General features: G+C 47.5%; 1 protein-coding gene across 2 annotated transcripts in view; it reads right to left on the bottom strand.

Annotated features, from left to right (window-relative positions):
- Wwtr1 (WW domain containing transcription regulator 1) overlaps window positions 1–26,394 on the bottom strand; it is a 132,912-nt gene that overhangs the window by 9,357 nt on the left and 97,161 nt on the right. For both annotated transcript variants that reach the window (XM_045131091.1, XM_045131092.1), the window contains exon 4: window positions 12,027–12,229. In XM_045131091.1, coding sequence (XP_044987026.1) covers window positions 12,027–12,229 — 203 coding nt within the window. The remainder of the gene's footprint in view (window positions 1–12,026; window positions 12,230–26,394) is intronic.

Here is a 26,394-nt window from a genome sequence, read left to right on the forward strand (position 1 = left end):
AAGCACTTACAGGATATGAGGAAAACAGCTCCTCTATTTTAAATCAAGGGAGTTCTATTTCCTGCATCAATTTCTAAGTCCTTGGGAAACATCTCCAAGTCATCGTAAGAGGAAATGCTCGACTTGGCCTGTAGGGGGCTCACAGCATCATTTTTCCGCCTTCAAATAACCAGCAAATGAAAGGGAGCACCAGAGTGTTGACTATACTTACTTGAATACATTACATATACTTACTTGAAACATTGAAAACTGACTTGTGCTATTTATTATTTGCACTGCAACGCTTTCCCCAAGACCACTGCAAGCCCAGTCCTGGGTGTAAGTCATTCCGCAGCACGGCCCCGTCGGGATGGGGCGTGGAGATGCCCGCGGGCCGCACCCCTGCCCGCTCCTCCTCCCCGCTCTGGCATGCTCCCCTGGCCCACACTCCTGGTCTCAGCGGCTGTGCCTGCTGGTCCTCCCACCTCCTGCCTCTGCACCAACTACTCCCCTGGCTGCACACACTCTCAGATCTCCCCAGAGCTCCTCACCTAGTGCTGACTCCTCTGAGACCCACCCGGTGATGGTTACTGTGTTGTCAGCTCGATCTGTTTCATAATCCACAGACCTCCCTTTTGGGTGAGTCCCTGAGGTTGCTTCCAGGAAGGATTCACTGAAGGAGGAAGCCCTTCCCCTGAGCTGGCAGCCCCACACAGAGAGGGACTTCATATAAGGAAGCTCTGAGGGAAAAGAGCTCTTCCTTCCTTCCCTTCTCTTCCCCTCCCTCCCTCCCTCCCTCCCTTCCTTCTTTCCTTCCTTCCTTCCTTCCTTTCTCTTGGCTGCCAAGCTGCTCGCTGCCTTCTAGCGTGGACTGAAGACCCATATGGATCGAAACCCAGCGGCTGCTCAGAAGCCTCCAGGCCTTCAGCGCCACGTGGACTGAGCAGCTACCAGGTTCCTTGATTCTTGGGCCTGCAACTGCTATTGGACTGCCACAAGCTAATCCAATAAATTCCCTTTTTAATATCATTCATTCTAGCAGTTCTGTTCCTCTAGAGAACCCTGACTAATACACACGTGTTAAGAAATTCTCCCCGGGCTGAAGAGATGGCTCAGTGGCTAAAGGCACTTACTTGCAAAGCCTCATGGCCCAGGTTCAATTCCTCAGTACCCACGTAAAGCGCATGCATCTGGAGTCTATTTGCAGTGGCTAGAGGCCCCAATGCACCTCTCTCTCTCTTTCATTGCAATTAATAAATAAAGAAATATTAAGACAAAAACTATACCTTGAGCCAAAACTGAGTCAAAGTATTATAGTTGGATATATCCCAACTAGCAAGGCACACATGCTGTCCTTAGGTAGTGCGGCCACCAGCCTGAGACTGGCATCAGATAAAGCAGGGTGAAGAAACTCCAAGACCACGTATTTAATTTGAATCCCAGCCCTGCTCTCTCCCAGCAACCTACCTGACCTTTTCGCATGGTGGCTGCAACGTGGGAATGACGAGCGGCGCGCCCCCAGTGCCCGCCATGGTGATGGGCACACCGGGGCTGAGGGCTTCCGTGTACGCGCCAGGGCCTCAGAGCGAGCCACCAGGCCCCGTGAGCAGCTCGGCATGTCATACCCATCCCGAACCCCAGTCCTGTGGGAAGCAGAGACTAGGCCGGGGCTCAGGAAGGGCAGCCCCAGAAATCAGCAAGAGAAGCTGTCATTGCAAAGCGGAGAAGGCCGGGTGAGTTACTAGACTCTGCGGCAGCCTCTACGGGAGCACGCACGTGTGCACACACTCACACACAGCACACGTGCCATACCGTAACATGGCAGCCGACCTCTGTGTGTGTCAGACTGCAGGCAGGCATTTGTCAACACTCATGAGCACAACCACCTGTGTTTGACCCCAGTGCTCAAGCAAAAGGCTAGGCATGCGCCCATCACCCCAGAGCTGATGGGGAGGAGGAAACAGAGGGGTCCCTGGGACTGCTGGTTAGCCAGTCTAGCCTAACTGCTGAGCTTCCACACACACGTGCACTTTCATCAGCACACACACACACACACACACACATTAAAAAAGAGAGAGAGAGATTAGGAAGTATAGTTACAGGCTCTTGCTTGTAAATCCTAAGAGCCTGAGTTCAATTCTCCAGTACCAATGTAAAGCTAGATGCACAAAATGGTGTCTGGAGTTTGCTTGCAGTGGCAGGAGGCCCTGGCACGCCCGTACTTTCTCTCTCAAATAAATGAAAATATTTTTTTAAAAGAAAGTATATTTACAAAGAATGGAGCATGTGAGGCAGTCAAGAGAAAGAGCTATCGACGGTGTCCACCAGCCTGAGGTGCAGCTATCCACTCATACTTGTATTTTCTATGTGTGAGACATTATTATAAACACTTCAGCACACTATTTCATTTCATCCTCATAAAACTTAATTGTGGTGGCTCACACCTTTAATCCCAGCATTCGGTAGACAGAAGTAAGAGGGTCGCCGTGAATTTGAGACCATCCTGAGACTACTACATAGTGAATTCCAGGTCAGCCTGGGCTAGAGTGAGACCCTACCTCAAAACCCACCCTCCTGGGCTGAAGAGATAGCTTAGCAGTTAAGGTGCTTGCCTGCAAAGCTAAAGGACCCAGGTTCGATTCCCCAGGACCCACATAAACCAGATGCACAAGGGGGCGCATGCATCTGGAATTCCTTTGCAGTGGCTGGAGGCCCTGGCGCGCCTGTTCTCTCTCTCTCTCTCTCTCTCTCTCTCTCTCAAATAAATAAAAATAAAAAATCTTTTTAAAAACCTTAATTGTATTTGTTTTATATGCAAGGAGACTGAGACACAGAGCGATTAAGTAACTCGTAGGATCCCATGGCTAACAACAGGAGATCCGGGATGGAGACCCAGGCTCTGCGCGCTCTCGCAATCAACAGCGAGCTTGGCGGGCCAGGGCCTGGCAGGTGTCCCGGTTTGGGTCCTTTCACCGACTGGCTGTGAGACTCGGACAAGCGCCTTCACTTCCCGAAGCCTGGTTTCCCAGCTGTAAGATGGAAATGGTGGTCTCATGACCTCAGACTGTTCGAGGAGGATTTAGCACCGCAGCGGCTCTCTTAGCCGTCCCCCCACCCCCCAGTTTCCCTCCACAGAACCAGAAGGCTCCGAGCTCCTTGTCAGCGTGGGTGGGTGGAGCTGGTGTCCTGGGAATTCACTGCACATCAAGCGCGCCCTAAGCTTGGATTTTAAAGGCCGGTTTCAGAAAGAGCTGCTCTGGCAGGCCTGCCCAGCCCTTGCCCTCCCTACAACTCAATGTTCTCAAGTCCAACTTAGGGTTGGAAGGACTGCTGCAAAGGAGGGGCCGGAGGCTGTCTTTGTGAGTTTGTGGTCACCATTTGATTCCTGAAACAAACAAGCAAACAGATTACAGGTGGGTTTCAAAACGCACCCTCAGCTAGCGGCCAGCGGGCAGTGTGGCATGGGAAAAGGCTTGGGGCGGGGGGGGGAATAGAACAAACAAAGGCTGATGGTGGCTTGAAGATGCCCCTGAAAGAGAACTTGCAGCTTCCGTGCAGCCCACCCTGGCCCGCAGTCCTCCTGAGGAGTGAGTCAAAGGGCGAGGTGAGAAAGTAAGCCCTTGAAAGTGTCCTTGAGCCTGTCTTGCCCTTGGCTGGGGCCGCCAGGCTGATCCTGCCCTTTCGGAAACGTTGTCTAAGGGAAGTGACAGTAACCTTCTCTGAGGGTGCTTGGTTTGCTTTAAATGTGTGGCTAGGGATTGGTTCTACACATACACACACACACACACACACACACACACAAAATAATAAGGAAGATTGAATTGTTTTAATTATAAAGGGCGGGGTGCGCAGAAACAAATGAAAAAAATGGAAAACAATATTTTGAAATCCGAACATTAAAATAGTGCAGAGACATGGCATTTCTGTGCCGGAACCCAGAGGAACTTCAGAGAGAGAATGCTGAATTATTTATGAGGGAGGGAGAGAGAGAGAGAGAGAGAGAGAGAGAGAGAGAGAGAGATTCCTTTAACTGTGTGCCAAGAGATTCTAGACGCTCGCTGTCACCCTTCCTGGAGCCTCCCTTTTGGAAATACCTCACCAGCCACGCTCAACTGCCAGACTGTCTCTGTAAAAGAGCAGAGTTGAAACTCTGATACTTTGGGAAAACATTTGTTGGATCCGCAATTATTATCCATAGCCTCTGTTGCCCCTTTAATTCAGGATGTATATAAACATCTCATGTTATTCCACAATCTGTCTCAATTATCCCCTAGAACCACATTAAGAAAGACATTATAATTTAGATATTCTTTTCACTTAAAAAAAAATTTCCTCATACATCTGTGATCTTATTAAGATCAGAAATAAAGAGCTGTTTTTCCTTACTGCACAATGAGCCTCCATTTTAAAACTATGTCCAAGTTTTTTCAAAAGAGATCTTTTTATTATTGTGTTTATTTATTTAATTAATGGACAAATAAAAATTGAACTTACTGCATGCAACTGATTGGTTTCCAAAAAGGTATCCTTTTAAAACGATCGGGGTGGGGGGGCAGCTGGAGAGATGATTTGGCAGTTGGCACTTGCCTGGGAAGCCTAAGGACCCAGGTTTGACTCTCCAGAACCCATGTAAGCCAGATGCACATGGTGGTGTATATGTCTGGAGTTCATTTGCTGTGGCTAGAGGCCTGGTGTGTTCATTCTTTCTTTCTCTCTCTCTCAAGTGAATAAATAAAAATTGAATTTTTTAATGTAAGGTCTCACTCTAGCTCAGGCTGACCTGGATTTCACTATATGTCCGGGTGGCCTCGAACTCATGGTGAGCCTCCTATCTCTGCCTTCTGAGTGCTGAGTGCTGGGATTAAAGGCATGCACCACCATGCCTGGCTTAAAATTGAAAATAATTTTTAAAAAAGATCCAAGGAGCTGGGAAATGGCTCAGTGGTTAAAGGCACTTGCTTGCAAAGCCTTCCAGCCCAGGTTCAATTCCCCAGTACCCACATAAAGCCAAAAGCATAAAGTGGCCCATGCATCTGGAGTTTGATTGCAATAGCAGGAGGCCCTGGTGCACCCATTCTCTCTTGCTCTCTCTGTCTCTGTCTCTGTCTCTTCCCCTCCTCCTCCTCCCCCGTCTGTTCACAAATAATAAATATATATTATGCTTTTCATGGCAAGGTCTCCCTCTAGCTCAGGCTAAACTGGAATTCATTCTGTAGTCTCAGGGGGGCCTTGAATTTTCAGTGATCCTCCTACCTCTGCCTCCCTGGTGCTGGGATTAAAGGCATGTGCCACCAAACCTGGCTAAAAATATATTTTTTTCAAAAAGACTTGAGGGCTAGAGAGATTGCTTAGTGGTTATGATGCTTGCCTGCACGACCAAAAGACCCAGGTTCGATTCCCCAGGACCTATGTAAGCCAGATGTGCAAGAGGACTCACACATCTGGAGTTCTTTTTTTAATTTTAATTTTTTATTGACAATTTCCATAATTAATTATAAACAATATCCCATGGTAATTCCTTCCCTCCCCCCACTTTCCTCTTTGAAGAGGCCCTAGAGTGCCCATTCTCTTTCTCTCTTTTCCTACCTATTTCTCTCCCTTATATAAATAAATAAAAATAGACTACATAGTTAATTCCAGGTCATCCTGAACCAGAGTGAGACCCTACCTCAAATAAATAAATAAAATAAATAAATAAATAAATAATATTATTAAATTAAAAATATTTGGATTGTCATTATTCACTTGTTTGTTTGTTTGACAAGGCCTCTGTGGCCCTGGCTGGCTTGGAACTCACTACATAGCTAGAAGAGGCTGGCCTTGAACTTGCGGCAACCTTCATGCCTCTTCCTCCGAAGTGCTCATATTCCAGGTACGCACCACCATGCCTGTGGCATTTCTTCCACAGGAAACACAGTGGATTCTGAGATTTGTGACAAACTACACACTTGACAGGAGATAAAACAAAAGTTCCAGTGGTGAACTCTGCCCACTGCCTAAAATTTGGTGATCGGGACTTTTGGTGAAAGCACTAACGAGTGGATGAAATTAGCCACGTCACCCAAGATGAAGGAAGAATGGTCCCAGTCGACCGTCTTCGCCATCGCTGGAGTCTGTGACACGCCCTTGTAGCAAAGCCCTGTGACCTGAAGACTATTAAGCACTCGCATTTATGTGACAGATGCATTAATATGCTAGGATATGCCACTTTTTAATTAATTTATTTATTTGTAAGCAGAGAAGGGAAGAGGAGAGGAAGGGAGGAGGGAGAGAAGAGGAGAGGAGGAGGGAGGGAGGAGGGGAGGGGAGAGGGAGGGGAAGGGAGGGGAGGGGAGGGGAGGGGAGGGGAGGGGAGGGGAGGGGAGGGGAGGGGAGGGGAGGGGAGGGGAGGGGAGGAAAACGGGCATGCTAGGGCCTCCAGCCACTGCAAATGGATTCCAGATACATCTGGCTTTACGTGGGTACTGGGGAATCAAACCCGAGTTGTTAGGCTTTACAGGTAAATGCCTTGACCACTGAGTCATCTTTCCAACCCTGTGCCAGGGCTTTGTGCCTGGCAGGCAAGCACTCTACCACCTGAGCTCCAGCCCCAGCCCACACATGGCACTTTTGAACCTTTAGCTCTTGAGGGCTCGTGACAGAAATCAGACCTCTGGACGTTCCCTAGGCCGGCACTGCTTGCGGCTCAGCAAGCTCCCTGGAGCCTTGGCTATGGAATGGCTGGACGGAGCCAGCACAGGGAGCTGGCCGGTCCTGTGGCAGTGGCTGTCTGAGCCTGATGGAAATCTGTTGGGCCTACGCAGAGAATTCGGTGGCTCCCTCCTCCTCTTTTGTCCCCGTTGTCCTGGCAACCAAAAGCCAGGCTTAGTCAGCATTTTTATTTGACAAGCTGCATTCTCCTTTTCCCCCAAGTTCCAATTAAGGAGCAGATGGGGGGTGAAAACTGTGGGATTTGCTTGGGAATAATAACAGTTTCTCAACAATGCAGCCCCTGAGAAGTGTGGTCTGGTTTCTACCACAACCAGTGCTAAATTGTAGGGAACATATTTAAGGGTATTTTTTCTAGGTGCATTTTTTTCCTTTCTGTCTTTTTTTTTTCTTTCTTTTCCTGCATTTGAGACAAATGTTCTAGTGCCCTGAACCCTCAAACCTTGTAGTTTTTCTTTAGGTTTTATTTTTAGACAAAGTCTCACTAAAAAAAAAATAATAATAAAAAATACCCAGGCTGTCCTCGAACTCTTTATCTCCCAAGCCCCACCATCTGAAGTTGCAGGGCTTACAACATAGCTCCAACTTAAAGCAGTGGAGATTCCAAACCTCACTGGCACTTTGATTCCAGCTCAGTGGTTGTTTAAGAGTCTGCGGCCTCAGGGTGTCATTGGAAAGAATAGAGGAATATCCTGTGTCACAGTCATAGAGGCCTGGTGAAGGCTGTCTGGGCTCAGAGACAGTAAAGCAAGTCAAATACTGGCCACTGGGAGCTCATATCAGAGGGAGTATGGTCAACTGACTCTTCTGGCCGTCTTCTTGGATTCAATCTAATTGTTTTGCCTCCTCTGCTAAAATAGAAGCTAGATAAGGGTTTGTCTCATTTCTTTCTATTACTTCCTACTCCATGAATACTGGCTAAGAGAAAGAATGAGGAATAAAGGAAGAAACTGTGCTAATTTGAATTATCTGTCCCCCATAGACTCAGGTGTTTTATTATTATTATTATTATTATTAATTTGAGAAAGTAAGAGAGGCAGAATGGGTGCACCCGGGCCTTCAGCCACTGCACATGAACTCCGGGTGCATGCGCCCCCTTGCGTGCATGTGCGCCATTGTGCACTTGCATCACTGTGCGTCTGCCTTACACGGGACCTGGAGATTCGAACATGAGTTCTTAGGCTTCACAGGCAAGCCCCTTAACCGCTAAGTCATCTCTCCAGCCTGGTTCAGGTGTTTTGTTAAAGCTTGCAGCTTAGGTCCCCGGGCACCTGGCTGGAGGAGGTGTCGTTGAGGTGGACCTGAATTCCAGCACAGAGGCGTAAAGAGCAGGCTGAACTTGGGGAGAGGGGTCCTGCTTGCTGCTGCGTGTTTTTTTTCTTTTTCCTGGCTGTTTAGTTGTTTCTCTGTGTTTGGATCGAGGAAGCGGCTTCAGCCACTGCTGGAACGTCCCCGGGATCTGTGAGCTGAAACACGTCTCTCCCTCCCATAAACTGTCTGCTTTGGACGCCCATCCCAGCAACACAGAGCTGTCTACAACAGGGATGAAACAAAACCGGCATTCCCATCAAAAAAACAATGGTCGTTCCTATTAGATAGGCCACCAAACTTTCCCCAGATCCGTCTGTGAGCACGCTGAGTGGTATCAGCACCCATGCGCTAGCATGTGAAGTGCACGTGTGACTGTGGGCCGTGGACTACGGAGCTGCTCTCTCCACGGGAAACCTGTGTACAGTAATAACGCAGGACGGGAGAAGGACGGGAAATAGACAAAGCCCCCAAAGGCAGCACAATTAGGGGTCTGTGGGCAAGAGGAGCACCAGGTTTAATGACGGTAGCCCAGTGAGCAAAGGGCGGTCAGGCAGACATGACGATCCAGGACCTGGGGGAGGGGCAGAACAAACAAATGGACATTTACAGAAAAAAAATTTAAATAGCATACAAATCCTTACCTGGTGTTTTCGTTCTGTTTTGTTTTTTTGAGGTAAGGTCTCACTCTAGCCCAGGCTGACCTGGAATTCACTATGGAGTCTCAGGGTGCTGGGATGAAAGGCGTGAGCCACCACGCCAAATCCTACCTGGTGATGCAAAACAGCTACACAATGGAACAAAAGACCACTTTTACTTCCAGTCCACTTCCTGCCTCTACCCTGCTTAAGATACAAACTTACCAAGGGGACAAAAAAAAAAAAAAAAAAAATCACCAGAAGAAGGCTCACGCCTTTCATCCCAGCACTCAGGAGGCAGAGGTAGGAGGACTGCCGTGAGTTCGAGGCCACCCTGAGACTACATAGTAAATTCCAAGGTCAGCCTGGGCTACAGTGAGACCCTACCTCGAAACAAAAAAAAAAAGTCACCAGAAGAGAGAAGTGAAACAAAACAAAACAAAACAAACAACAAGTCAAACAAGGGCTGGAGGGATGGCTTAGCATTTAAGACGTTTGCATGCAAAGCCAAAGGACCAAGGTTCAATTCTCCAGGACCCACATTAGCCAGATGCAAAAGGGGGAGCGTGCATCCAGAGTTCATTTGCAATGGCTGGAGGTGCACTCATTCATTCTCTCTCTCTCTCTCTCTCTCTGTTAAATAAATAAATAAATAAATAAATAAATAAATAAATAAATAATAAATAGAAGTCCACCAAAAAGATACATAGAAAGCCGAGCTTGGTGGCACACACCTTTAATCCCAGCACTCAGGAGGCAGAGGCAGGAGGATCACCATGAGTTCAAGGCCACCCTGAGACTACATAGTTGATTCCAGGTCAACCTGGACCAGAGTGAGACCCTACCTCAAAAAACTGGAAAATACAAATACATAGGCATTCTAGCAAATGCTCCAAAAACTCGTACAGCCCGCATTCTCACCAATACTGCGTGGCCATGAACACCTTTTACACTGGGAGCACGCTCCTTATGGGAGAGAGAGAAATAAAAAGCCTTCCATGAGTAAGGACTCTACTTAGACATTTTTTTTTTCTGTACTCCAAAACCAAAAACTAAAAAGAAATCACAATCAGTCTATCACCTAAATCTACACGCGTGCACACACGCTCGCAGCCAGAGCAGCAAACTGCCTGGGCTCCCCAGCCCCAAGGGATCAGCATTTAAGGAACTTGGTTGGCATTTCTGTAACATGAACTGTCAATAAGATCTTGTGGTTCAAAGGCACCTACAGCTGGAATAAAGGAAACAAACTGGGGCACTTTTTCCCACCCCTTTGCAGAAATTCTTTCTGTGGGAAATACGGAGGTGGGGCAAAAAGAGACATATGATACAGGGAAACAAACAAGTCATTCCATGCAAAGGGGTCACACAAAAACAGCTCATTCAAATATAAGACGAGAGGAAAATTTACACATGCTACTATAAGACTGTGTGTGGTTCACACTATATAAAAATAAAAATCCATTCCAAATATGAATATTATCCCAAAATAGCAAACAGTAACGCAATTATTTCCCATCAAGAAACATGACAGTATGTATATCTAAAAACAGTACAAACAACTGTTACTGCGAAATAACCAAGAAAGCATAAACATAAATTCTCAGGGGCGCAACGGGCTGGGAGATCACTTAGAGAAAAGGAGAATGGGCTCGCCACAGCCTCTGGTTACTGCAAACCAACTCCAGATGCTTGCACCATGTAGTGTGTCTGGCTCTATGTGGATCCAGGGGAATCAAACCAGGACTAGGAGGCTTTGCAAGCAATCACGTTAACTGCTGAGCCACTCCTCAGCTTGTTTCTATTCTTTTTGAAGGCTATGTCTAAGAATGACTTTCATTTCCCATGTACTTTAGAGCTCAAAGCATAGATACCTTATATCCTAGAATTTTTTTTTGATGAGAAATACATCATTTACTGGAGTCACTGTATATATAGCTCAAAATATAATGTTTACCTATAACACTCTCATAGACCCAAGGACACTTGGTACACTTAAAAACTACTTCCCTGTTGGGCGTGGTGGTGCACGCCTTTAATCCCAGCACTTGGGAGGCATAGGTAGGAGGATTGCAGTGAGTTTGAGGCCACCCTGAGACTCCATAGTGAATTCCAGGTCAGCTTGGGCATGTGTGTGTGTGTGTGTGTGTGTGTGTGTTCCAGCCCTTGGACAAGACAGGCAAGGTAACTACCACAGAGCTACATTCCCAGCCCCAGAAGGTCTCAAACTCTCAGTCCCCCCTTCTAGTTCTGAGACTAGATGCCCCCGTGCGTCGCCTCTTCCTGTCACTGCCGAGTATGGACCCAGCCCAAAGACACACAGTGGTATCCTGCCGACCTGGTAGATAGACGGGTACGCAGGGCACATCACATAGTAGCTGCCCAAGCCGGTCACACTTGGGATTGCAGGATTTGTGGGCTGAGGCAGGAAGGCTGAGAGTTTGAGGCCAGCCTGGGCTACATGACAAGACCAGGTCTTAAATAAAATGTCTAATGATGGCCATGCAGCTCTGAACGGTACTTTAACAGCATCCGAATCCAAGCCATTGTCCTTCTCATTCTGCCTTTACTTTTCCCTGCACCATGCTCTGTGGTAGAGCAGAGGCGGCTGCGGCTATTCCCACGGGCTGACCCCCGCGATCTGCTGTACCCGGGTGAAAGGGCTATGACCAGGACAACGCGACAAAGCCGGTTCCATGGCAGTTTCAGTAGCTCCTAGCATCCGGCCCTGACCACTTCCTACGTCTTTCAACACTGTTCTTGGAGAGTGACCATGTACTGAGCCCTACCGCTCTTTCTTTTTGGGGGGAGGGGTTCTTCAACGTCAGGCCTCACTCTAGCCCACTCAATCTGTAATTCCAGACTGGCCTCGAACTCATGTTGATCCTACCTCTGCCTCCCCAGTGCTGGGATCCAAGGAGTGTGCCACCACGCCCTCACGGACACCCCAAGCCCAGCGAAGCCTTCTTACAGCAATCCCCACACCCGAGCACAGCCGCCTTGGACCTTGAAGTCTACCTGGCAGGTGACTACCACTAAGGGACTTCAAGTCCATTTCATATTAACCAGAATAGTCTAGTTCAGCTCTTTCCAAATTCTCAACCCACAACTGTGTGATGCAGTGGAAATGGCTGTTTTAATCTCCTAATTTCAAGGGATAATTTGCTATTATATTACTACAGTGATAGCTCTACTGTAGCTAATAGCTTGTTCCTTTTCTCTTAATTTCCCCTTTCCTTCAAATCGCAGGCGCTGAGGCACAGCACTGGGAGAACAAGTGGGACCCTCGTACTGAGGCTTGGCTCCTGGGCTGCAAGCAAGACACTGCCGACCCATTGCCTGGGTCCCCGAGGCCACAGGGCCTCCCCCAGCAAGCACCTCGGAAGGCCGTACCTGCCTCATGAGCTCCTCTTGGCGCATCCTGATCCTCTCTCTCTCCATCTGAATCCTCTGGAGCCGCAGCTTCTGCTGCTGCTGCTGCTGGGTGGTCAGTGCGGTGGGCATGCTCAGGAGCCCCGTGGGCGGGTTCTGAGGTGGGTGGTTCTGCGGGCTCAGGGGACTGGGCACCACTTGCTGCTGGTGTTGGTGATTCAGCACTAGAGAGAAGGACACGCAAGAGATTAATGACCAGAGCCTAAATACCTTATCTACAAGAGACCATCCGAATGCTCTGGGATTTAGATGCCTGAAATTCCATCCTGGTGATTTCCTGTTAATCATTACTGTTTAAATAATCATTACCTTAATTCAATTCATGGAGGCACACCTACCTCTTCTCACCCTGGCTCTGTTTAAAAATCTTATTTCACACTTTTCCTGTGCCCAGAGTACATTTGAAGCCTTACACAGACTACAATGGCAAAAACTCAATCCCACGGTTTGTCACAATTTATAAAAGATTTTCCACCAGGACATGTGGGCATGGGCGAGTTTTCTCACTCTGAGTACCTGCAGCCATGGGAGGGTATGCAATTAGCAATGCACAGTGAGGCTCCATGAGCACCAAGAGTGGAGGCAACCCACACACAAAAGGAAACCAGCAGGGCTGCGCAGATGGCTTAGCCATTAAGGCACTTGCCTGCAAAGCCTAAGGACCCAGGTTCGATTCCTGAGGACCCACGTAAGCCAGATGAACAAGGTGGCACATGCATTTGAAGTTTGTTAGCAGTGGCTAGAGGCCCTGGCACACCCATCGCTCTCTCTATCTGCTTTTCTCTCTCTCACATAACTAACTAACTAACTAACCAAATAAATAATTAATTAATTTTTAAGAAAGGAAACCATTAATACTTTATTAAAAAGGAATGTCCCTGCCAGCCATGGCGTCACACACCTTTAATCCCAGCACTCAGGGGGGCAGAGGTTGGAGGACTGCCATGAGTTTGAGGCCAGCTTGGGACTTCAGAGTGAGGTGTTGCAACCTGGGCTAGTGTGAGACCCTACCTAGAAAATAAATAAATAGATACACCCTGAGACTACATAGTGAATTCCAGGTCAGCCTGGACTACAGTGAGACCCTACCCTGAAAATTAAATAAATAAAATATATTTGTTTCAAGCCAAAAAGAAGGGAAGTATAGATGGAAAAATTTCAAGGGACAGCTACTTCTAAACTTTCTGGAAAAGTATGTTCCTAGCTGGGTGTGGTGGGGCACGCCTTTAATCCCAGCACTCGGGAGGCAGAGGTAGGAGGATCGATGTGAGTTCAAAACTGCCCTGAGACTACATAGTGAATTCCAGGTCAGCTTGGGCTACAGTGAAACCCTACCATAAAGAAACAAACAAACAGCCGGGCGTGGTGGCGCACGCCTTTAATCCCAGCACTCGGGAGGCAGAGGTAGGAGGATCGCCAAGAGTTCAAGGCCATCCTGAGACTACATAGTGAATTCCAGGTCAGCCTGAGCCAGAGTGAGACCCTACCTCAAAAAAAAAAAAAAAAAAAAAAAAAACCAACCAAACAAACAAATTTTAAAAAAAAGGCATGTTCCTATTGTTCTGAATAATTCCTAGACAAAAGAGATATGTAGTGTTTTCCATATCACGAACCTCCAGGTTAGACAAAGAGGCCTGAAAAGCACAGGCTATTAATACCCTGTTAATGTTCTGTAAATCAGAATCCAAAAATCTTAAATCTGACCTGGGTCTAGCAAGTACATTCACAGGGGAGATGATGGGTTGTTTTCTTCCATTTAAGTTACACTTGACATTTATACTGACCCTCCCTGTTGTTAGCTGTGGAGTCTGCAAAGCTGGGAACGAGACAATGGCTTTGTTTCCAAAGGGAAGTGTATGTCAACATACCGTAGCATATGAGAACAGTCACCTTATTAAGGTTTATCAGAGAAAGAGACTAAACACGATTTTAATGTCCACTGTGGGGGGTGAGAGTATGTCCTTTCAGAGGCATTCTGTGTAATAATTCCAAAGAATGAGGGTATTCTCAGGGACTCTGAGAACTGTTGACCACAGAAGCAAAAGCCCAGGAGACAGACCACATGTTTGAGCATGGTTCTGTTTCTGTTTAGGAAAGGAGGGACACATTTTGCACCCACAGTTCTGCCCAGGATCCACCTAAAACTGGTGACAGTGGGAACACATCTTCCTTTTCCAGGTATGCATTGCTTGGCATTCTCCTACATGTGCATATTACTTATGTACAACACAGGTGAAAATAAAATTGCACAAGAACAAAAAATCTACAAAAGTAAAGCAAATGAAACCCAAGGTCCCATGGGTATCAAATTCATGTTTGATGTTCTGAAACAAGGTTATCCTCAAATTATTTCAAAAACAATAAATAAGGCTGAGAATATAAAGACTATCACAGGGCTGGAGAGATGGGTCAGTGGTTAAGGTACTTTCCTGCAAAGCCAAAGGATCCAGGTTCAATTCCCCAGGACCCACACAAGCCAGATGCACAAGGTGGCACATGCATATGGAGTTTGCAGTGGCTTAAGACCCTGGTATGCCCAATTCCCTCAGTATCTGCTCCCCCCTTTTTCTCAGATAAGTTTAAAAAATGAATATTTAAAGATCATCACAGCAGAGAGGTTGCTTGGTATGATCCCAGTGCAAAGGAACGTAAGTGTCCCGCATGGGCTTATGTGTTTTGAATACTTGGTCCCCAGCTAGTGACAATTGGGACGAGTTGTACAGCGTTAGGGAGGCAGAGCCTTGCTGGAGATGTGTCGACAGGCTGACCTTGAAGTATATCAATCCAGTCCTACTGGGTGCCCAGCACTCCCTCACTCAGACACTTCCGTCCCCTGCGGCTGTGACAAGATGTGACACTCGGTTGTCTACCCTGCCATGCTTTCCCAGCCTCGATGAAACTTCCCCTCAGAACTGTAAACTGAAATAAACCCTTTCTTCCCAATAAGCTGCTTCTGGTCTGATATTTTGTCCCAGCAACAAGAAGGTCACTGCTACAATGAAGAAAACACAAGCCAGAAAAAGAGGACTTGGATCAAGATCCTAAAACTGGTCAGTACAAGGCTCGGGAGATAGCTTAGTGGTTGAGGCATTTGCCTATGAAACCAAAGGACCCAGGTTCAATTCCCCAGGACTCCCATAAGCCAGCTGCACAAGGTGGCACATGTGTCTGGAGTTCGTTTACAGTGGCTGAAGGCCCTGGCATGCCCACTCATTTTCTCTGTCTCTCTGGCTCTTCCCGCCCCCCCGGTAATAAAATAAAATTTAAAAAACATTTTAACAAAACTGGTCAGTATCCCAGAAGCTAACCGTCCTGACTCAATCCAAGTGCCCTCTATACAACCCAGCTCCTTCCAATGGCTTAATCTCAGTTCCTGATCCGTCTCAGTGGGGAGCTCAGGAACTTCTTTGGCAGCCCGTTCTCTTTAAAGGCCCTAGCATTTTAGCCACTCAGAGACAACTGGGGCACAGGGTGCCCAAGGCAGAAACGAGGTCACCAGGAAACCACGACGGCCAAAAAAAAAAAAAAAATCTGAATGTGCAGTGAACAAAATACTCCTTGGGATAATAATATTTCAGAACATTTTGAGGAGAAAATAACAGTCTCTCTCTCTCTTCCTAAAGAAGGAAAAAGAGAAACCGTATCCCAGATACAGTATCTGGTGCCAAACCAGACTAAGGGGAGAGAATGCTGAACGGCTCAGGAAGGCCGCACACCCCATTCCAGGCCTCTGGCAGCTTCTAAAGAAAGGAAAACCCAAACATGAGCTGGGACATCTTATTTTTATTTTCCTGCCAAGAGATTTAAATTTTAAGTTTTGGGCTGGAAAGGTGGCTTAGCAGTTAAGTGCTTGCCTGTGAAGCCCAAAGACTCCGGTTCAAGGCTCAATTCCCCAGGACCCATGTTAGCCACATGCACAAGGGGCGCACGCGTCTGGAGTTCGTTTGCAGTAGCTGGAGGCCCTGGGGCACCTATTCTCTCGCTCGCTATCTGCCTCTTTCTCAAATAAATAAATAAATAAAAATAAACAAATTTAAGTTTAAAACCTGATTATCATTTTCATCTTTTTACTTTCTTTTTATTCTTTTGGGTGATGGGTTGGTAATTGTATTTCTCTTTTGGAGGGGTGGGAAGATTTTGAGGCAGAGTCCCACTGTAGCAGAGGCTGACCTGGAATCCACTATCAGTAATTGTATTTCTTATCTGTGCCTGGAAATTAGTAAAAACAATGTTGTCAATTGGTAGCATTTGATAATCAAAGAAAACACCAAGGGAAACAAGCTGCATAGCCGCTGAGATACGAGTGTCTCGTGGTCCCATAACAGGACGTCTCCACGGGATGGGGGCTCTATGGGTAGATTTTAAAAAATCTGACCCTGCCTTGATCACTTCCACAAAGCCCTAAAAAGTGAGATAAGTGCGCAGTCAGGAAGGCCCTGAAAGCACTCACTCAAAGTTCGCTAAAAAGAAACAGAGTGTGGAAAAAGCCTTGCCTTGTAAAAGCCCTGGGCAGTTCCTGAGATCAGGCAGCAGAGGCTCAGCTGGAGGGAAAGCTCACTAGCTGGTGGCTCCCCAGACCAGGCGCTACAGAGCGCGGGCGGAGGCCACCGAACCCCGGGCTGCCCGGCATTCAGCCTGGAATGTTTGACAAATGTCTTCTTGGCCTCAGAGACATTCAGTGGCTTGCTCTTCTGCGTCCTGGGCTGGCTTCCCTCATTTTAAAATGGTTTTTGATTACACCCATGCACAAATCCAAGAGAAGAAAATAAAACCATACGGTTAGGCTTAACTACAAAAACCATCCCAGACAGGCATGGGACTGGCTTGAGGTAGACCATGCAAATGATAGCCAGCGTCCCAAGAGCCACAGGAAGACACAGAAGCTGCTCTGCACCCTTCGAATCCTTCTCTCCACTTCCACGTGGCTCCGGCAAGGGTAAGGGGTGGCCCATGGCTGGGGAGGCCCTTCTTGTCATGTCCTCAGCTTCTGCTCTGTTGACAACGTCTCAGCTATGGTAGATCTGTCTATGGACACTTCTGAAGCTGTGATATTTGTCCACATCTCAGAGGCACAATTCAGTTCAATTCAAGTGAATGTGAGTCCGCTGCTCCACAATGCTCCCCCCCACCTCCGCCCCCACCAAAGCCCTCTGTGACTTTTGGCTCCCTGGCATGCATTTCCATCCTATCAGTAATGTAGAGTTTCACACTGGGGGTCACTGAGGTTCAGTAGTTTAATAAAAACAATACAGCTGGAGAGATGGCTTAGCAGTTAAGGTACTTACAAGCAAAGCCAAAGGACTCAGGTTCAATTCCCCAGTACCCACGTAAAGCTGGACGCACAGGGTGGCGCATGTGTCTGGAGATGGTTTGCAGCGGCTGGAGGCCCTGGAGGCACCCGTTCTATCTCTGTGTGGCTCTCTCCCTCTCTCTTTCTCTCTTGCTTGCTCTCTTAAATGAATAAATAAAATGTCTTTTTTAAAGAATAAAAACAAGGGCTGGAGAGATGGCTTAGTGGTTAAGGAACTTGCCTGCAAAGCCTAAGGATCCAGCTTCAATTCTCTAGGTCCCATGTAACCTAGAATCACAAGGTGGTGCACGCATCTGGAGTTTGTTTGCAGTGGCTGGAGGCCCTGGTGAGCCTGGTTCTCTCTCTCTCTCTCTCTAATAAATAAGTTAAAAAGATAAGTAGCTGCTATTCTAGGTTTGGTGATAAGGACAACTCTTGAGTTTCGTCTTTTTTGTATCTCAGGAAAATATCTAATGCAAACTAATTTAATGATGATAAAATGAACACAAATCATGTCTTCATGTCTTCATGGCACTCTGTTTGTGTGATCTAATTTTACAATTTTTTTTTTGTTTTTTTTTGAGGTAGGGTCTCTCTCACTCTAGCCCACATTGACCTGAAATCTACTATGTAGTCTCAGGCTGTCTCAAACTCACAGCGATCCTCCTACCTCTGCCTCCCGAGGGCTGAGACCACAGGCATGTGCCACCATACCTGGCCAAAAACTTTTTTTTTGCAAAAAGTATATTATACATATGTACACGTGTGTGTGTGTGTGTGTATAAATAGACAACCCAGATAAACTTAGAAGATTCCATTTCATGACTCAGGAAGTTCACGCAAGAAGCATTCTATCTGTCACCCTAGGCGTTGAGGCCGCGGCCATTATGCCAACGAGCCCGAGGCCAGGACGCGCGGACACTGACGTGCTGCCAGCCCTGCCGAGGGTGCACAAGGGCCCCGCGCTGAGCTGTCTGAGGGCAGCCCCGGGTCTTCCTTTTCGGTTTACAGGGCAAACTGATGTCAACTGGCCAAGCTCAGGTGCCACGCAGCCCTGTCTGGTGGAAAGCGAGTCTGCAGAGGTAGCCAGACCCAGCTGCGGGCAGCGCCGACTCACTCATGAAACAATGGGGAGTGGGGAGCTGTGAACATCTCTGCCCTCCTGGTGTCTCTCTGGGCACCTGCCAACAATGAATGCTTGTTTCTCCTACTTCCCAGAAACAGCATTAGCCATCCAACAAGGTCAGCAAAAGAAAACAAAAAAAAAAAGGGCAGCTTTTCACTTAGGGTGAATTTGGTTCCAAAAATCTGTGAAGTATTAAACCAAAAAGTTGCACTATCCCAGCTTCACACTGAAGCTTTAAAAGAAGATTTTAATTTGTTTATCTATTTGAGATCGAGGGGAGAATGACTATGGCAAACCAGGACCTGCCGCCACCACTGCAAGCGAACCTCGGATGCACGGGCCGCTTTGTACGTCTGGCTTTTCGTGGGTGCTGGGAAATCGAACCCGGGCAGTCAGGCTTTGCCAGCGAGTGCTTTGAACAGCCGAGTGTCTCCCCAGCCCCTCCTTGAAGCTTTTATTCCAGCTCTGGGTGAGAACGGCTGTAGAGAAATCCCTCAGCTGGCTCACTGGACAAGGCGCGGACCCCCGGGGTGAGGTTTGTCCAGCGACGCTTGCCCTGTTGCCCACATCAAGCCTTGAAACCACTTCCTGGTGCGCCAAAGATCGCCCACGGGCTTTGCCCTCTCCAAGGCCCGTAACCCGTCTTGCTAACCTGCCCAGGAAACCTCGAAGCTTGAGCACCAAGAAAGGCCTTTCCCATCTGCCATCCCATCTAACCATCATGCGGTCCACACTACCAGTGTCTGAGTAACTGGGCCCTGAAATCTGAAATCTAAAGGATTTAGGTATTGGTTCTCATCATTTTAACATCTAGAAGAATTCATGGGGGAAAGAACTCACAACTTTCTGGTATCTCAGTTACTTCTGGATCCTTCTGTTGTAAAGAAACAAAAGCATCTCTCTCTGCTACTGCTGCATCAGGATGTGCTAACCCAGCCCCATACAAGCGCTGGGGTGCCTCAAGAGTTGTCGAAAGGGGCCTGTGTCACATCACATCGATGGAGCTAGTGAATTTAGCAATGACCAAGTGGAAACCAGGACCTTGACTGCCGTTGCACAGTCGGCCTGAGGTTTTGAACCCAATTCCATGGCCAGGCAATAGCAGAACAACCAAAACAGTTGTAAGATCTTCAGACAGTAAGCGCGCCTTTATTCTGACAGGAAATGGAAACTCTGATTCATGTGTTTGTTTTCATTAGTCGGGAGAGTTTATGGTAGCTTTTTACTGGTCAGTGCTGCTGAATGAGTTTTAACCTACTCCAGGTGCCGAGCATGGCAACCCAAACGAAAAGGCAGAAAACGAATCCACAGCTGCGTCCACGGGAGCGACAGAAACGTTGCCAGCACACGCCACTGGGTTTTAATCGGCTTGCTTGCTTTATATGGTACACCACTGCAGTAAACATCCTTCTTATTTAAAGAGGTCATAGAAAAGACACTAAGACGCCAGCCAAAGGATTTGGACAGTTTACGAAAGGGAACTTGCAAGTAGCAACCAAACACACACCATCATGATTATCTGCTTTGCAAAGAACCGTAGAAATTAAGAAGGGACACGGAGATAGCTCAGTGGATAAAGTGTGACGCTCCGGGTTTGGATGCCAGGGACACAGTGGTGGCTGTGTATAAGCCCAGTGGACTCCAGGGAGATGTGAGGCAAACATGGGACCCCAGAAGCTTATGGGCCAGCTAGCCTGGTGTGCAAGCAAAACAGAAGCAATGCCTGACACCCGAAGTCGTCCCCTCCTCCCCTCCACATGCTTGCCACGACACACGCACACACAGAGAGACGCACGCACGCACGCACCACACATAAAGGCAGGAACTTTCTAAGGCAGACTTCCTAAACAATTAAATTAACAAAGATAATATTGTCATCAGTGTTTTTCATGGTCAGGATCACTGGGTGGAGAGGACGGGGAACTAAACAAGAATCTAACCAGGCTGGAGAGATGGCTCAGTGGTTAAGCACTTGCCTGTGAAGCCTCTGGGGTTCGATTCCCCAGGACCCACATAAAGCCAGATGCACAAAGTGGTGCATGCATCTGGAATTGGTTTGTAGTGCCTGAAGGTCCTGGCATGCCAAGTCTCTCTCTCTCTCTCTCTCTCTCTCTCTCTGAAAATAAATAAATAAATTTTTTAGAAAATCTGGCCGGAGTATATCAGGAGAAATTAAGACACTAGGTCTGATCGCAGGTGAACGCTAGGGGCCAAGGCGGCTGAATCCTGCTCCTGCTGGTTCAGCTCCAGAGTTCCAGCTGCTATTGTGGCTGCTGCCTTGTCCCCTCTACCCCTCCCTCTTCAATTAGTGGGCGCCAGAGCCCCAGTTCCTCACAGGCCAGTGCCCATCCCTTGGAATATCCCTGATGGTTTGTTTTTTTTTTCTTCCATGCCTTGCAGAGCCAGGGGCTGCGAGCCCAGCTAATCTCAGGGTCCTGCCCCAGGATGATGGTGGGTGAGTCCCAAGTTGCTGGAGGCAGACGGGGACTCCTTACAAGAAATTTGTTGTAACTGTTTTAAGACTTGCTTTATCTCTCTATAGTCCTGTGGAACTAATAGAAAACAGCCTAATGATTTATGCTTTATTTTTTTTATTTTTTTATTTTTTTATTTTTCGAGGTAGGGTCTCACTCTAGCCCAGGCTGACCTGGAATTCACTATGGAGTTTCAGGGTGGCTTCGAACTCACAGCAATCCTCCTACCTCTGCCTCCCAAGTGCTGGGATTAAAGGCGTGCGCCACCACGCCCGGCGATTTATGCTTTGATTCAGAAGTACTCAACACTTAGTTTGTCGGAAATTTTCTAAAACTTCTAATAATGTTCTAACTTGCTTTCATACTTTAAAAACCATGTTTCAGCTGGGTGTGGTGGCGCACGCCTTTAATCTCAGCACTCGGGAGGCAGAGGTAGGAGGATCGCTGTGAGTTCGAGGCCACCCTGAGACTCCATAGTGAATTCCAGGTCAGCCTGGGAGAGAGCGAGACCGTACTTTTGAAAAACAAAAACGGGGGGGGGGGGGGGGGGGGCAGCGGGGACATGTTTCAGAGACCTTGTAAGGAAAGAGGTTCCAAAATCAGCAAATGATAAAATCTATATGTATATTCTAAGTAAACATTACAAGTAAAAAAAGTATATATCTGGCCAGGTGTGATGGCAGGCGATTTTAATCCTAGCACTCGGGAGACCGAGGTAGGAGGATTGCTGTGAGTTCGAAGCCATACTGAGACTACATAATGAATTCCAGGTCAGCCTGGGCTACAGTGAAACCCTACATTGAAAAGACAAGGGGCTGGAGAGATGACTTAGCGGTTAAGCGCTTGCCTATGAAGCCTAAGAACCCCAGTTGGAGGCTTGAGTCCCCAGGACCCATGTTAGCCAGATACACAAGGTGGTGCATGCATTTGCCCTTTGCAGTGGCTGGAGGCCCTGGTGCACCCATTCTCTCTCTCCCCTCCTTCTTTATCTCTCTCAAATAAATAAAATTTTAAAAAAATCAACAAAATGTGGAGGTCAGGGTGGGAATATTTTTGGACAAGGGACAAATACAAAAATGGAAACATTTTTACCCTGAGCTGGGCGTGGTGGCGCACGCCTTTAAACCCAGCACCCGGGAGGCAGAGGTAGGATGATTGCCATGAGTTCAAAGCTACCCTGAGACTACGTAGTGAATTCCAGGTCAGCCTGGACTACAGTTAGGCTCTACCTCGAAAAGCAAACAAACAAAAAAAGATATTTTTGCAAACATTAGTATGGTCCATGTGGCCAGGAGCCAAGAGGAAGCAAGGGAAGGGGGCAGGGTCTGTGTCGGCCTCAGGTCAGAAGCTGGAAACCACCGTCCAGCGTGGCGCTTGGACACTATGGGAGGCGGCCAGGTTATATCACCCACTGTGCTCAACTAGAACATTCTGAAAAGATCCAGACACGGGGAGAATTTTGGGATCCACTCGGAAGCTGCCTGAAGGAAATAGTGGCTTCGTGGGATTAATGCCGTTCAACTTGATCCTCTCAGGATCAAGTGTGGGGGGAAAAAGAGTAAGACCTTGGCAGGGGAAGGTCGCAGAAACAAAAGCCATGCCTGCTTTCAAACATGTGGGCGACTCTGTCCCGAGCAAAACAAAACAAAGGCCTGCAGCTCTGAACTGGGCTGTGGAGGTGTGCCAAAGATGGTTCTGATCCTAACAACAGAAACCACATGAGGTACGCAACAGACGGACGCTGGCTGTAGATTTTCCAAGTTTTATCCTCGAATTGAATTGTTGTTTGTCATCTTCACCAACCAGACCAGGCCATAGCGTGGTGCACAGCAAGGAGAAAACCTCTCTGGAAGATTCCTGTTGTTCATGGCCGGAGGGTACTCACTGTCCCCTAGACACAGTGCCCAGGTGAGTTTGGCGAGTTCCTGCTTAGGTCTCAATGCATGCTTCTCCCGAACAGCATGTGAGCTGCCCCTTTGAATGAACTGACACCTGAAGCTGGACACGCATTGATTTCACTCTTGTTAAAAGAGCCCAGAGAGGGCTGGAGAGATGGCTTAGAGGTTAAGGTGTCTGCCTGCAAAGCCAAAGGACATTGGTTGGATTCCCCAGGACAGATGTACAAGGTGGTGCATGCATCTGGAGTTCGTTTACAGGGGCTGGAGGTCCTGTCATGCCCATTTCCCCTCTCTCTCTCTCTCTCTCTCTCTCTCTCTCTCTCTCCCCCTGTCTTTCTCTCTCTCAAATAAATTATTTAAAAGAGCCCAGAGAAACTATTTAGGGTAAGATAGTGTCTTCAATAACTCAGAAAAGGTCTAGGATTGTTGCTCAGTGGTAGAACAGTGACCTAGAATGTGTGAGGGTCTGGGTTTAATGCCCAGCACAACACAGACACACATGCATGCACACACACAAATGGTTCAGGAAACAAGTGTTTCTAGCACTGTGTATGATGCTACACACCTGTACACATCAGCTACTGTAGAGAATAAGGACGTCACTCGATAAGATCCTGTCTCCACCAAAAAAGTGGGAGGAGCAATTTTTATTTATTTATTTATTTGATAGCAAGGCAGAGAAAGAGAGTACGGACATGCCAGGGCCTCTTGCCATGGCAAACAAACTCCAAGCGCAATGCACCACTTTGTGACTATGGCTTTATGTGGTTACTGGGAAAATCAAACAGGGGCCGGCAGGCTTTGCAAGCAAGCACCTTTAACTGCTGAGTCATCTCCCCCAATATAGATATTATATCATGTTATTTGCAAGCACAGAGAGAGGCAGGGGAAGAGAGAATGAATGGGCACGCCAGGGCCTTTGGCTGCTACAAACAAGCTCCGGACACATGCACGGCTTTGTGCACCCGGCTTTACATGCGTGCTGGGGAATCAAACCTGCCTTTGCAGGCAAACACCTCAGCTACGGAGCCATCACGCCAGCCCCAGTTATATATTACTTTGCGAGCAAACTATAAACAATGATCAGCCAGGCATGGTGGCGCACACCTTTAAGCCCATCGCTGAGAAGGCAGAGGTAGGAGGATTGCTATGAGTTTGAGGCCAGCCTGTGCTAGAGTGAGACCCTAACCTTGGATAAAAACAAAACAATTAACAGAGGTAGATGAGGGCAAACAATCTATAAAGTGGTGTGTGGTACTGCAGTTGAAACTTTTCTGAAATTTAAGATGAATTCAAAATAAAAAGTGACTTTTTTTAAAAGACAAAACCAAGCACATCTATAATCCCCATCCTGTGGGGATGCAGAGGACAGAGAATCGCTGGGGCTTGTGAAGATGGCAATCTCCAGGATCATTGCCGAGACTCCATCTCAAGGACACGAACGGATGGGTGAGGGACCAGGGACACCTGGCATTCTCCTCTGGACTCCAGACACATGCTCAAGGGGCGTGTGCATCCGTACACCCATGTGCAAACAGCAGACGTATACCACATATATCAGACCATATATGCCACAAGCACACACACACACACACACACACACACACACACACACACACACACAGTAAATAAATAAGGCCAGCACAGCAAGGCAAAGAGCTCAGGACTCGTTAGCTAGGTCTTTTAGATGAAATAATTCTCTGGAAAGCAGCTACTGACTACAAGACACCCAGAACAGGAAGTTTCAGATTTTCATAGGTGGAAACTGAGGCACCAGGGTTTGGTGGATGTTAGAGACTTGTTGAGAAAGGCATCACCCCCACTCTGGCCCCTCTTTTTTTGTTTGTTTGTTTGGTTGGTTGGTTTTTCTCAAGGCAGGGTCTCACTCTAGCCCAGGCTGACTTGGAATCACTATGGAGCCTCAGGCTGGCCTCGAACTCTCAGTGATCTTCCTACCTCTGCCACCCAAGTGCTGGGATTAAAGGCGTGTGCCACCACGCCTGGCCACTTTGGCCTTCTTGATGGGAGGAAGAGTGAAATGGCAAGTAGGGAAGTGTAGACAATGGAAATGAAAACAGAAAACATGAACGTGCGGAAGAAGCCGTTCTGCAGTTTAGACCGAGATACCCTCAGATTACAGGAAAAGTATATTGTGGACCAGCCACAAAAGGCGAGGGCCAGCACACGCTGGGGAGGGGGGGGGCTCAGAGGCCTGGAGGGGCATCTGCAGGTGGGATGGCTGGAGCAGTAATGACAGAGAGCAACATAAAGGACGTAGGCACAGCATGCAGAAGTCTTCAGAAGGGAGTTGTCCTGGGCACTGGTTTGTGAATACGAAGGGTGCCAATTCCATTTGGGAAGAAATGCAGCTCTCTAGTTAATTCAGGCATTTGCCATGGTGGATAGCGCTGGAATTGGAAGAATATTTTTCTTGATATTTGAAGTGTGAGATGTGAAGCAGCTACAGGAAGGCACTGTGAGCCAGGACCAAACCACCGGTATTCTCTCCCTCCCCCTTCCCTCCTGTTCTTTCCTCCTCTCTCTACTTTATTCTTTCCAGTTGCAAATATTTAAATATTGGCACCATTCAAAACTCACAACTCAACCTTCACTAGTATCTGAGAAATGCAATTTTAAAAGCAGGAGACTGGCATGGTGGTGCACTCCTTCCAAATCCCAGCACACAGACCACTTAGTGGTTAAGGCGCTTGCCTGCAAAGTCTAAGGACCCAGGTTTGATTCCCCAGGTCCCACGTAAGCACAAGGGGGCACATGCATCTGGAGTTCATTTGCAGTGGCTAGAGGCCCTGGTGTGCCCATTCTCTCTGCCCCCCCCCAAGTAAGTAAATAAACTGTGTGTGTGTGTGTGTGTGTGTGTGTGTGTGTGTGTGTGTGTGTGTGTATGTATATATATATACACATTTACCCAGTACTTGGGAGGATCACTAGGAGTTCAAGGCCAGCCTAGCGCTACATATGCAGTGCGTTCCAGGTCAGCCTGGACTGGAGTGAGACCCTTCCTCAAAAAAAGCAAAAAGAAATAAAGAAATAAAAAGGATGGAAGTACTATGGAATGAAATGCGTGACAAGTTCTCATAAAACTTCCAGGTATGGCTTAGTCAAGAACACATGGATATATACGGTCAAAAGCAGCCAGCAGGAAAGCTAGGCACTTGGTGCAAAGCACACGTGGGTGGCGATCTGAAGTGTTTTATTTTTAAAAAGGAAATGGCACCCTAAGCAGACTCCTCCCCCAGTAGAGGATCTTCAGACAATTCCCCTCGCTTAATTTGATAGAATCAAACTATGTCAAAACTCTATTTTTAATGGATTTTTTAAAGACTATACCCACAAATAAACATCCACAGAAACGGGAAAAATGAACTAAAAGGAGGCACAAAAATGCATAACAGCATTTAAAGTGGCAAAAAGTAGACTCAACATGCATGTCTCTCACAAAAGAATGGGTTAACTAAAGCACTCGGGAGGCAGAGGCAGGAGGATCACCGTAAGTTTGAGGCCACCCTGAGACTACATAGCA

This window comes from Jaculus jaculus, chromosome 12, assembly GCF_020740685.1.
Source record: "Jaculus jaculus isolate mJacJac1 chromosome 12, mJacJac1.mat.Y.cur, whole genome shotgun sequence".
Taxonomy (NCBI): domain Eukaryota; kingdom Metazoa; phylum Chordata; class Mammalia; order Rodentia; family Dipodidae; genus Jaculus; species Jaculus jaculus.